This window comes from Vombatus ursinus, unplaced genomic scaffold (genome assembly GCF_900497805.2).
Source record: "Vombatus ursinus unplaced genomic scaffold, bare-nosed wombat genome assembly UNPS02014923.1, whole genome shotgun sequence".
NCBI lineage: Eukaryota > Metazoa > Chordata > Mammalia > Diprotodontia > Vombatidae > Vombatus > Vombatus ursinus.
Window position 1 is genome coordinate 992968 of NW_020954701.1, and position 13902 is coordinate 1006869.

General features: G+C 36.2%; 1 protein-coding gene and 1 long non-coding RNA gene across 6 annotated transcripts in view; one reads left to right on the forward strand and one right to left on the reverse strand.

Moving 5' to 3' along the window:
- RPS6KA2 (ribosomal protein S6 kinase A2) overlaps positions 1-13902 on the forward strand; it is a 540405-nt gene that overhangs the window by 391942 nt on the left and 134561 nt on the right. For all 3 annotated transcript variants that reach the window (XM_027843552.1, XM_027843551.1, XM_027843550.1), the window contains one exon: positions 4407-4488. In XM_027843552.1, coding sequence (XP_027699353.1) covers positions 4407-4488 — 82 coding nt within the window. The remainder of the gene's footprint in view (positions 1-4406; positions 4489-13902) is intronic.
- LOC114029197 overlaps positions 1-13902 on the reverse strand; it is a 198187-nt gene that overhangs the window by 49699 nt on the left and 134586 nt on the right. The gene's annotated exons all lie outside the window — the stretch shown is intronic.

The window sequence follows — 13902 nt, forward strand, 5'->3', positions numbered from 1 at the left end:
TTTTCCTTCATATGCCCTTTGTAGTTAATTTGGGTATTTATAATAATCAAAATTACTTATCCACTCAAAGTTATTCTTAAAACAATATTACTGTTACTGTATACAATATTCTCTTGGTTCTGCTCATTTCACTCTTCATTATTTCATGCAAGTCTATCTATGTTTTTCTAAAATCAACCAGCTCATCATTTCTTATACCACTGCAGTATTCTATCACAATTGTATACCCCAACTTGTTTAGCCATTCCCCAAGTGATGGGCATCCCCTCAGTTTCCAGTTCCTTGCCACCACAAAGAGAGCTGCTATAACTATTTTAGAACATATAGGTTCTTTTCCTTTTTCCATAGTCATCTTTGGAAAAAACCTACTGGTATTGCTGGGACAAAGGGTATAATCAGTTTAATAACTCTTTGGGTATAATTCCAGATTACTCTCTAAAATGGTTGAATCAGTTCACAATTCCTTCAACAATGAATTAGTGTCCCAATTTTCTACATCCCCTTCAATATCTGTCACTTTCCCCTTCAATGATTTTAACCAATCTGATAGGTATAAAATGATGTCTCAGGGTTGTTTTAATTTGCATTTCTCTAATCAATAATGATTTAGAACATTTTTTCATATGACTAAAAGTTGTTTTTATTTCTTTATCTAAATATTGCCTTTTCATATCCTTTAAATGTTTATCAATTGGGAAATGACTCATATTCCTATGAGAATGACTTTTAATGGTAACATTTCAGTTGAGGAATATGTGGGGGCCAGATAGCCTTTCAGTGCCCTTCGAATAACACATATGTGTAGGAAATATTTTCTATTCTGGGGGGGAGGGCAGATCACAATCAGTTTCCTTATTCTGCTTAATTAGTGCAATATGAAGGTTCACTTTCTTTAAGCTGATCTTTTTTTTTTTAGAGGAGATGGTAATTAGTTAATGTCCTTTGAAACAACACAGGATGCCCAGTTGACTCATTGGTTTTGGAGGAGACAGCAGATCAACAGCAATCTTCCATTACTGAGAAATAGCTGATGAGTAGCTAGAGTTGGGTAATTTTGTGGTTGGTAATTTTGCTTATTTTAATTGTACACATACAGCCTACTCTGCTTAATAGTGTACATTGCACTAATTGCCTAATTCCCTTGAACTGTGGCATTCTGAGTTACTGAAATGACAGTTCTAATAATGAAATGTGGAAGCCTATCAAAAGTTGCCTTTATTAGGTGATAAGGATTGAATGGCTATTTTTACTAAAATTGCCCAGTGTTATTTCAAAACAGTTTTCACTACCCATGGTTTTATTTCCAAATTATACAAATCGGAGAGAGGGGGCAAGAGGAGATAGAAATCCAATATATAACACAAATGGGTGTGATATGCCATAGGTCTGATAATATGGAAGAATGTTATTACTTTCAACTCCATTTGTGGGGTTGTGGTTTTTATTGCCCTTTCATGCTTTTTGAGTTTTGCAAGGAAGGCCCCAGTTGTTTTAAAAAGAGTCTCTTTTTTTATTATTAACAATAAAAACATAAACCTGAACATTTTCGTATACAGGGTAGAGAAAAAAAGGATACTGTATAGGAGAAAAAAGGAGATTGCCCAGTTTAATTACATAATAAATTTAACATGATAGCACCGACACTGACCTGATTGTCAGTGTCCCTTTCTGAACTTTTTTATGCCCTCTTCTCTATGTTTTTTCCAACATTCATTGATATGATTTTCTTTCTTCATTTTTTGTATCACCATCACTCTCATGATTTTTTTTCATTAATGACTTTTTGTTTTGTCTCCCACCCACTAAATGAAAAGAAATGAAAAGAAAAAGAAAGGCCTTGTAACATATGTATAGTTAAGAAATACAAATTCCCACATTGTCTACATCCAAATTCTTTCTGCTTATTATCTCTCTCAAGAGGTAGATACCATTCTTCATCAGTTTCCTGTAATCATGATTGGTCCTTACATTAATCAGAATTCTTAAGTTTTAAAAAAATTCTTCATTTTTGTAATGTTCTCATCATATAAATTGTTTTCCTGAATCTGCTTATTTCACTTTGCATCAGTTTAAGGCTTCTGAGGTTTCTCTAAAGCTATCCCTTTCATCATTTCTTATGGCACAATAGTATTCCATTCCATTCATATCTTGTACTTTATTTAGCCTTTTCCAAGTTGGTGGATTCTCTTTTAATTTCCAGTTCTGTGCCACCACCAAAAGAACTACTATAAATATTTATGTTTATGTGGGTCCTTTACCTCTTTCTTTGATCTCCTTAGGGCTAGGCCCTAGTAGTGTATTGTTGGGTCAAAAGGAATATAAGGCGCTACTTCAAGAACTTTTTTCTTCCTTTGTAGGTGCTTTGCATGTAATTAGGGTAAAGTGCACCAAGATAAGTGGTTGTGCGTTGATGCTACATGGTGTGAATGACAAAGTACAAGTTTTAATCTAAAATGTAGTTTGTCTGAAAAATATCTTGGAGTTTTGGTGCATTCTAAGCTCAAATAGGTGTCAGGAGTATGATAGCACACAAAAGTTAATGTGATCTTGGGTAACAGTAACAAAAGCATTGCATCAAGAAATAAACAGATGATAGTCCTTTGTCATTGTTGTTCATACTTGAAGAGGACTAATGATATCACGATGTTGGGGTCAATGTACATTGTGTTCAATTGTGGCCGATCAGTCCAATATGAGCTCAGCGGCCTCTAGCACAGGTCAGACACAAATACTCCATGTCAAAGTTAGGGATAGAGATGTCTCCAGATTTGTGCATCTCACATTTCTTTCGTGCTACTGTGATTCTGCTTTGCTTGCAGAGCACAGTACCTTTTTTGATGCAGGCATACCATGTTGGACAGTCCTGTGCCAGAGGCTCCCAGGTCTCACAATTGATACTGAACTTCTTCAGAGAGACCTTGAGGGTGTCTTTGTACAGCTTCTTCTGACCTCTATGGGAGCACTTGCCTCGTGCTAGTTTTTTGTAAAATAGTCTTCTAGGTAAATGTGCGTTTGGCATTCAGGCTACTTAGCCAGCCCACCGGAGTTGCACTCTGCAGGAGAGTTTGAATGCATGGCAGTTCAGCTGGAGAGAGGACTTCAGTGTCCAGTACCTTATCTTGCCAACTAATCTTCAGAATCTTCCTAAGACAATACAAATGGAAGTGATCCTTAGTCAGACCACATAAAGAGCACTGTATCCAATTATGGGCACCAGAGTTTAAGAAGGACATTTAAAAATTGGAAAATATCCAAAGAAGAGCAACCAATATGGAGAAGGGCCTTGAAAATGCATCATATAATTATCTATTGAAGGACCTGGGGATCTTGACTGTAGTGAAGAGAAAACTCAGGGATGACATGATAGCTGTCTTTAAGTATTTGAAGGGTGCTAAAGTAGGAAAGAGATTAGATTTGTGCTACTGGGTCCCACAGAGCAGAACAAGGAGCAAAAGTTCCAAAGAGGCAAATTCAGAGTTGATAATAGAAAAAAACTTCCTAACAATAAAAGCTGCCCCAAAGTGGAATGGACTGCCTTGGGATGTAGTGGGCTCCCTTTCATTGGAAGTCTTCAAGAAATGGTTGGATGACCACTTGTTGAGTATGTTGTGGTAGGGATTCTTTCTAGGGATGAAATGGCCATTGAGGTCCCTTCTAACTCTCAAATTCTGATTCTGGGTGATTTTTGTCATACCAGAACCATTAATTTTCCACTCTGCATAAGACACTCCATCTTCAGACTCTGAGCATTTTCACTGGATGTCCACCATGCCTGGAATTCTCTCCTTCCTTATCTCTGTCCCTGGATTATTTCAATTCTCAGCTAAAATTCACCCTTTTCTATGAAGGCTTTTTCAATCCCTCTTAATCCGAGTGCCTTCTCATTGCTTCTTATCTGCAATTTAACCCATATCCATCTTGTTTGTATGTGGTTGTTTGCATGCTGTCTTCTATTAGACTGTGAACTCTGTGAGAGCAGGAACTGTTTTTATTTGGGGGAATGGTTATTTTTTTTTTTTGCTTTCCTTTTATTTTTAGTGCTTAACACAGTGTTTGACACACTATGGACACTTAATAAGTGCTTGTTGACTGACTGACCCAATATCCATTTTTAAATTAAAAAAATCAAAATAAATTAAATTTTTTTGTTAAAACCATAAAGTGTAAGCAGTAAGTGGCATTATGAGTAACTGTATTTAAAACAATGATATAAATTAGAGTAACATTTAAGGAAATATGTGATTGATTATTTTTCTCATTAATCCTTAATAATTTTATACTAAATTCAATCCTTTCTTTCTTGTTAGACTGGAAGATGCTTGTTTTTCAGCTTATCCTTTCCAGCAGATATATACCTCCTTTATTGAATTGTATGCCCAATGACTACAGATGTTTTCTTTCCTTAGGTGTTTCTCGTAAGGAAGATCAAGGGTTCAGATGCTGGACAGCTTTATGCCATGAAGGTTCTTAAGAAAGCTACATTAAAAGGTAACAATTCTGAAAATAAAATGATATATTCAATTGTTTACTGCTGTGAATTCTACTTTGCTTATTGTCTGTGGGAAGTACACAGTGTATTAAGTCTTGGAAACTTCCAGCCACAATTACTAAAGCAATATATACACTTCTGGCACGCTGCCCCTGACTGGGAGTAAACAGTATTAAAAAACAAGTTTGTGGGTATTGAGAAGATTTTCTAGTCATTTCAGCCCTTTTCAGAAAACATTTTGTATAGAGCATCCCCATCTTGTCCCCTTACGTTCAGCCGTAAAGTAGCATCTTTAGAAATGAGCAAAAGTCAGGGGAGTGGGGAAAAGGCAAGTTGTGATTACATGAGGTACCATAAATCAACCTAACCATCACACATCAGTGCCTTACTCATTGTACAATGAAATAGGTTTCATTGGTTCTGTTATTCTCCTTTCTAATGCCTATTTCCATGCTCTGGAAATGTAACTTAACTTTTAATTCAGATTTATTCCCTCTTTCTGTGAATGTATGAACGTTCAGGAGGAAAAAAAAAACAAGAATGTTTTATTAGCTAAAATCTTGCTGTTTACTCTATCCCCAGACATTCACTGAATATCTACAATGTTCAAGACACTGTTAGGCCTGTGAGATGTCCAAAGTAGAATATAATTTGTTCTGTGCCTTGAAGGACCTTACCACCAAATTGAGGACATTTCCCCAATAGAGAAAGTCCACTGTAAAAACATGCCTTAGTCAGTGGAGCAGAACAGTGGATGGTTCCACAGGAAAGAAGCAAGATGCAAGTAGACAACCTCTAATTTCAGATAAGTAGTAAGAAGAGAGGAGAGAAGGGAAAAAGGAAAGAAGTTTCTGAAAGTTGTATTTCTTTTTATTCCTTCAGGTTATTTTATTCCTTTTGTCTTTTATACAATGGTCATTTCCCAGTATACCCTCGCACTCCTTTGAACTCTCCCTTGTAACAAAGAAAAACAATTGAACGAAACCAGCTACCGCAGTATTCACATCTCAGAGAAAGTGCGACATTCAACATCTGTAGCTTTTTGTCTTCTGCCTAATGAAGGATGGCGTGTTTCAGTATCGCCTCTGGAGGAAATTGTTTTTCTGGAGATTTTTATCAGATGGCACTTTTTACATTAGGGCCTTGACAGGAATCTACTAATCGCAAATCAAATATACCCTGGAAATGGTCCTGCCAGGTAACTGTAGAGAAAGCAAGGAGACAAAGCAGAATCCAAACCTGTGTCAGAAGTTTGGAAGGTAGTAGAAAATGACATGGAAAATGAAGGGAAGAAAGGCAACTGAACTGTTGAACTCTCCGCTAGGCTCAAGATTCTTCCTATAGAAAGTGGAAGTACAGCGTCTCAGGAGGAAACAGCTTCTAGTACTAGACAAAGAAAAGAGATTGAAGGGGCAGCTAGGTGGCGCAGTGGATAGAGCTCTGGCCTTGGAATCAGGAGGACCTGAGTTCAAATCTGCCCTCAGACAATTGATATTTAACTAGCTGTGTGACCTTGGGCAAGTCACTTAACCCCAATTGCCTAACTAAAAAAAAAAAAAGAGAGATTGAGTACTGGTCATAGAAAGAAGGGACAAGACCTGTGGTTGACAATCTCTTGCTAAATTAGGCCACTGAGGCAGTTATATGGCAACCTGACATGAACAAACAGGGGATATGCTGTTCTTTCAGGGGCAAAGATCCTACAGAAAATTTCCTGGAAGTTCTCGGAATGAACAGCCAATTCAAAAACTATCTAGTGATTCATTTAGGGGAGAATAATACTATCAGAAATAACCTAGATAGGGTATCTCAAGATTATGAAGGCTTGGACAAAGGAACTAAAAACTTTAGGTGCCCACATGTTGTTTGCCTCATGGCTACCAAATGAAGGTAGGGGTTTCAGAAGAGAGAGCCCTATATAGTAATGATGATAGTAACTCACTATTGAAAAAAAAGTTAAATTAAATTAAAGTTGCCTAGCACTTTAAGATTTACAAAGTTCATTCCTCACAACAATGGCGTGCAAGTGTTATTCAACAGTTCGTAGATTAGGGAATTGAGGCTCTAAGAGGTTTACTATTGTGTTCCCAAACACAGAGCTAGTCAGTATCTGAGGCAGGATGAAAACCAGGTTCTCTTGATGTTAGTCTGATGCTTTATCCAATTTACCATGTTAACGATCAGGTGAATAGCTTGCTAAGAAGATTGTGTCAGAGAATTGGACTTGGATTTCTGTACCTTGGCTTAATATATAGGAATAAAAGACTCTTGGCCAGGAATAGATTACATCTATTAAGAAAATATTTGCCTAAAGATTTATAGACCAAATCAAGAGGTTTTTAAATGAAAATGAAAAGAAGAGAGAATAAACTTCCCACACATATGCACTAAACCAAATGTTATTTTTTAATTTAATTTAATTTCTTGTTACATTTCAAGTTCTAAACTATCCCCTTTCCTCCCTGCCCACACTAGAGAAGGCTACCATTTGACACAGATACATAAATATATGTAAAACCATACTGTGCATACTTCTATTTATCATTTCTTTCTCTAGAAGTGGATAGCATCTTCCTTCATAGGTCTTTTGTAGTTAAGTATTTGTAACACTCAGAATAACTTGGTCATTCACAGCTGTTTTTCAAGCAATATTGATGTTACCATAGACAACATTTTCTTGGCTCTTATTTCATTTTTTATTATTTCATGCAAGTCTTCATGTGTTTTTCTGAAATCAACCAGCTTTTCATTACTTACAGCACGATTGTATTTCATCACAATCATATGCCACAACTTGTTTAGCTGTTCCCCAATTGAGGGACATCCCCTCAGTTTCTAGTTCTTTGCCATCACAGAGAGAACTGCTATAAATATTTAGAACATATAGGTTCTTTTCCTTTTTCCTTGTTCACCTTGGGAAACCGACCTAATAGTGGTATTTCTGGGTGAAAGAGTATATAGTTTTAGAACTCTCTGGGCATAATTTGAAATTGATCTCCAAAATGGTTAGATCAGTTTACAGTTCCATCAACAGTGTTTTATTGTTCCAATTTTTCCACATCCCTTCCAACATTCATCATTTTCCCCTTCTGTCATTTTAGCCAATCTGATAGGTGTGATGATATTTCAGAGGTGTTTTAATTTGCATTTCTCTAATCAATAATGATTTAGAGCATTTTTTCATGTGACTATATACAGTTTTTTATTTCTTCATCAAAAAATTGCCTGTTCACAACCTTTGACCATTTCTCAATCGAGGAACAAATGTTATGTGATAATAATGAGGACAACATACGAAGAAATCAGAAGAGAGGTGCAGTAATTCACAGAAGATGCTAAGCAAAAAGAAAAAGGCATTACTAGTGTTTGTGACCTCACTTGGTTTTACACAAATGTGCAATTAATTATAAAGTGAATTTGAAATCTCACCATATTACAAAGAGGTAAATTCAACCTCATAACTATTACTGAGATTTGGTGAAATGAGATTCTTGACCGTAATATGGAAGATAAGTCATTATACTTTTTTTCAAAATGAACAGATTAGATTTTTTAAAAGTGGTCTTGAGTAATAATAGATAAAGCTGCTGTGAGAAGAAGCACAAATCAGAGGGAGAAACATGGCAAAGAACCTTTGAGTGAAGATTAGTGGATGGAGAAATAGGAGATATACAGGGTGTCCCAAAAATCTTCATGCAGTTTTAAGCTATTAAACTTAAAAGTTTTAATAGAATTAAATTTAGTAAAATTAAAGCTTAAAACTGCATGAAGACTGTTGAAACACTCTGTATTATAATAGTAGTTACAGAGCACCAATCCAGAAGGAGAAAATGGATGATGAATTCAGATCATAAATCTGACACTCATGTATGATACATGGCAGTAATGGAAAATTTTAGCTATCTAAACTTCTGAAGCTCTGTCTCTGCTTAAAAAAAAAAAAACACCTTAAGAACTATTGCTTTTCCTTGGCAATAATTTCATTCATTAAATGATGAAGGAAATGAAGGAAGTGGCTCTTCTAGATCTGATTCTGCTTAATAAAGATGGCCTTATTTCAGAAGAAATCTGTGATTCCGTCTAATTCTGAAACTGTTTTCACCTGCTCCAAAGAAGTGGCATAAAAGCAAAGCCCTCCCGAAAAGAAATGGGAAGTCATTCCACCTTGCTCTCATCTCTTCCCAAGTCTTTTATTCCACCAAGGATAATACTTTTGAGGACTGAAAGTTCTGACTTTATCATGTATACTGAGAATTCAACTTTAGATTCCTCATACTCTAGTAGTCCATGAGAAGTCTTTACTTAGGACTTAGTCTTATCATATAATTCTGTGAACAGTGTGCTCAGACTTTATGAATTAGTTATTATAATGTAGGAGCTCTACATGAACTGTCTGACAAAGAATAGAAATAAAATTTCAATTCCCAGGTTAACTGAATTATGCTTCTTTAAAAGTTAAGCTCATAAGTAAATTATATATTTGCATTTTATTTTCATCTTGTGGTCTTTTTTATTGGCTTGCCGTGAAGGAAGAGTGAGAGCTTTTTTTGTTCTTTAATCTAATTTGAATTTAGAATATTGAGTTAACCCTAAATTAAGATGAAATATTTATGGAAACTTTAACAAGGTGAGGTATAGGTGTTTTTGGTGAAGCTTGGATGTAGGAATGGATTATTCAAAACTCATGTCAAAATGGCTGCACAACGTGTTTCTCTTAAGACAATTTTCTGTAAGTTTTGATATTTATATACACTCTATCAAACTTTGGGAGCTCACTCCATTCATCTCCATTAACCGTCTTCCCCCAAATCTTGAGATTCTATTGCTCCTAAAAGACTAAAGTAATGGCAGGTGAAAGTTCACTCAAATTTAAGAAGCACTGACAATGTCCCTCTGTTTTAATTGTAGATTGGGTTTGAGAGAAAAGTTTGGAGTTATAATATTAGTGAGCATGGTGGTATTTTATGAATAATATTTAAAGATATGTTTTAACTGATGTCTGAATACAAAGAATATTAACTCTAATTCAGTCTAATCTAATTCCAATTACAACACAAAGTTGAGTAGAAGTGCATAAGGAGTCAACACACTTGGCTTCAACTTTGGGCTCAATTACCAAATAGTTATGTGGACTTGTCTCAAAGCCTCATTTTCATCACTTGTAGCATTAGGTGGTTGAAATAGATAACATCTAGACTTAAAATTCATTGAATCTAAATTATTTAAGTAGTCTAACCCAGTTAATCTGTCTGGATGGTAGGAAGTGATTGTGTTGCCCTTCATCATCATCATGATATTATGAACAATAGGTCACATTTAAAAGACAATTAGGTGGTAGCCAAGAATTGGAAATTGAGGGGATGCCTGAATGACTGAACAAGTTGTGGTATATGAATGTAATGGAATACTATTGTTCCATAAGAAATGATGAGCAGGCAGACTTCAGAAAAACCTGGAAAGACTTGCATGAATGGATGCTGAATGAGGTGAGCAGAACCAGGAGAACATTGTACACAGTAACAGCAACATTGTGCAATGACCAACATTGATAGACTTGGCTTTTCTCAGCAATGCAATGAACTAAGACAGTTCATAATGGGAAAATGCTATACACATCCAGAGAAAGAACTATAGAGTCTGAATGCAGATCAAAGCATACTATTTTCTCTCTCTTTTATTTTTTTTCTTCCTCATGTTTTTTCCCTTTGGTTCTAATTCTTCTTAACAATGTGACTAATGTAGAAATGTGTTCAACATGATTGTACGTGTATAGCCTACATCAGATTGCGTACTGTCTTGGGGAGGAGGGCGGGGAAGGAAGGGGGGAAAATTTAAAACTTAAAATCTTATAAAAGTGAATATTTAAAACTAAAACTAAATAAATAAATGTTAAAAAAAAATTCAAAGGCAATTAGGTGGCATATTGGATAGAGCACCGATCCTGGAGTTAGGAAGACCTGAGTTCAAATCCAGCCTCAGACACTAGCTGTGTGACCCCAGGCAAGTCACTTAACCTCTGTTTGCCTCAGTTTCCTCATCTGTAAAATGGGAGTAATAATAGCACCACCCTCCCAGAGTTGTAGTGAGATTAAAAAGATTAAATGCTTTACAAATCTCAAAGCACTATATAAATATTAACTATTATTATTAAGAGGTGATGAAGTAACAGAGGCCAAAGAGGCAAGTCACTTGCTCAAGGTAATACAGTTAGTACATAGCAGAGAGAGATTTTGAACTTAAGTCCAGTGACTCCAAATTCAGCTTCTTCCACACCATGCAGTTTCTCTGTCATATGAGGACTTGGAAAAAGACTGAAGACGGTGTGCTGCTGTTCTGCTTGAGAACAGTTTGAAAAACTAGAAATAAAGACATCAAAAGAGGAAATATGGGGAATTTAAACAGAAAGATTATTTTTGGAAAGTCAAATAAAAAAGCAGCTTCTTAAAGACGTAATTTTAAAACTCCAGATTGTTTCTCTGAAAACATTGATGATTATCATGTGTGCCGAAGTGAAAATTGTTGTCAGTGGGATTCCATAGAACTTTTGGCACAAAGGATAAAAGCTTATGACAGCTCTATTTTATCTTTAAATGAGTTTAGAATTGTTACTTTCCTGCCCCCTCCTTTTTAAATGAATGGCAAATCATTCCTAAAGGAAATGTCAAATGCTTGAGGACAGCTGCAAGTGGGGCACTCATGGATAGCGCTCCCCCTCCTCTCTTTCCCCTAACATTCTCCCACATGCCAATAAAGTGACTTTGCCTATTACTCAGCTCCTTGAGGAATTTTTTTTTTAAATTGTCCAACTTCCTTGAGGTTGTAAAGTCCATGTTTTCATTACTCAGTATTGAATTGTAAAAGGTAAAAATGACTTTGTAATGGATTCCACAGGACCCAGATTGTTATATTGTAATAGAACATAATTGCTATGTTATGATAGAATATGATTGTTATGTTGTAATTTCGTTAGGATGAATAGGTTGCCAGAAAGCCTATTCTCCTGTAATAGGAGCCAGATGATATGGACTAACATCAAGCATCTCTGTAGTTAATTAGCAAGAAGAAGGAACTCTGAATGCAACAGGAGAATGGGGGAGATGTCATAAACACACTTTACCCCTAAACCCTTATCTCTCAAAGTTTATCTAGCTTTTGTGGAAAATTTGTGAGTTTAAATGGATTTTTAAATAGTAAGGGTATTTGAGTGGGAAAGGGGAGAGGGAATTGATAGGATAATCACTACCTTAAAAAATTATCTGCATGAGAACCCTCTGGGAGAGAATAAATTGGTAGGGACTTCTTCACCCTCGTTCTGCCTGCCACCATATAGGTTCAGAGGATGATGGAAATGAAGATGAAGGCAGTCTAGCCCAATTGCCCCATTTTACAGAGGAGGAAACTGAGGCCCAAAGAGAATGAGTGATTTGCCCAAGATAAGACATGGAGTAAGGGACAAAATCTTAGCCTCCTCTCCCTCCCTATAATCATATAAGCAAAAGTCACCACCTGGGAGATAGGTTCAACATTATGCTGAAATACCGACATCAATATCTTCCTTTTTTTCTTGTTGATTGCAAAGATGCTTAGGTTTTTCTGGCCTAAAAACAAAACAAAACACTTTCCCTAAAGTTATAATCATTTCTCTACTCTTCCTTTACTACAGAACTTCTAGAAATCATACATATGGTCCCCACCTTAATTTCTTACCCACATTCACTCCGGAGTTCCTGGTGGTTTATTATCATTAGAAGCATTACTATGCTGAAATTCCTCTTTCCCAGGTCAATAATGATCTATCTCTTTTTTAAAAAAAATAAATTCACTGGTTTCCTTTGACTTTTCTACAGCTTTAATTCTGTTGCCTCTTTCTTTTTTCTTGACGGTCTCATCCATCTATTTGTTTGACACTTCTCTTTCCTGCTTCTCTTATTTTCTGACTATACTTTTTCAACTCCACTGATTCACTATTCTCTAGATGACCCTAAGGCTTTATCTTTAACCTTCAACCATTTTTCCTCCCTCTCTACTCTTTTTCAAGCAATTTCATCTACTCCCATGGCTCATTTATCACCTCTCTGCAGATGACTGCCAAATCTACTGGTCAAGTCTTAATGTATGTTCTAAGATCATTTTTGAGCTAGGAACTTACGTAGGAGACCATCTAACCCCCTCATTTTACAGATAAGGAAACTGAGGCCCAGAGAAGTGACTTGTCCACATTCACTCATTAAGTAATGGGGCCATGATTCAAACCCACATTACTTAACTTCAAATTCAGCAACCTTTCTGGCTGAAACACTGCTCCTCCTTATCTCAACTAAGCCCCCACATCTCTGTGACATCTCTGCCTCTCAGGCACCTCTTACCTGATAGTTCTGCCATTGCCTCCAAATAAACATCTAAAACTAAACTCATCGGCTCCACTCCCCAACCTGTCACTCCTCTAAACTTTCTTATTTTCAATGATGGTACCACAAAACTTTTAATCACCTAAGCTGGAAACCAGTCATCTTTTATTTTTTTTTCTCTCACACCTGTCATATTGTCAATTGACAAGTCCTATTGATTCTGCCTCTAAAAATGTCTCACATCTCTCCTCTCCTTCCACTCCCATTTCCACCACCCTAGTTCATCATCTCTTGCCTAGACTTATAACAACCTCCAACTAGTGTAAGGAAGACTCCCGTCCCAGAAATATGCTTCTTTTACATATATTGAGTAAGTATCATGAACTTGGAATCTCCTATCTCTGACTGTAATATATCTTGACAGATTTTACATAGTAATTTACAATCTCACAGGTTTTTCTTTGAAAACAGGATTGTAAATTTAATAAGCATGCATAATTTTAAAATGTTCATAATAAAGAAATCTTTATTACAAGACAAGTCTGCAAATCATTATTCATCAGAGTGAGAATTAGCCCAATCAGATAGCTACACTGCATTAGTCAGCTGTAACAGTTCCTAATGTTAAATCACACACATACACCACAATTAGGCAAAGAAGATGCATACCCAGAAGGCAAATGAAATGAAGGGCTAGAATTTGTGATTGGGAGAAGACAAACACTACTTATTGAGGTTAGCGGCAGAGGATGCAGCTTGCAATAAAAAGACCTGTGGATTCAGCAATCCTGGGTTCAAATCCCACCTCAGAAGCTAAGTACCCATGTGACTTTGGGCAAGCAATTTAATGTCATTGGGTTTCAGTTGTCTCAGTTGTAAAGTGAAGAGCTTGGACAAGATAATCCAAGGGACCTTTTAACTCTCTAATTGTGATCGCCAGCATACTGATATCACCTTTCTTTTCATCCTTTTAATTACAAATATGATCCTAAGATGTGGCAAAGAAATGGAGTGGTTTTCTGGGGTGTTTTGGAGCACCTATTTGGACAAAAAAAAAAGCAAAAG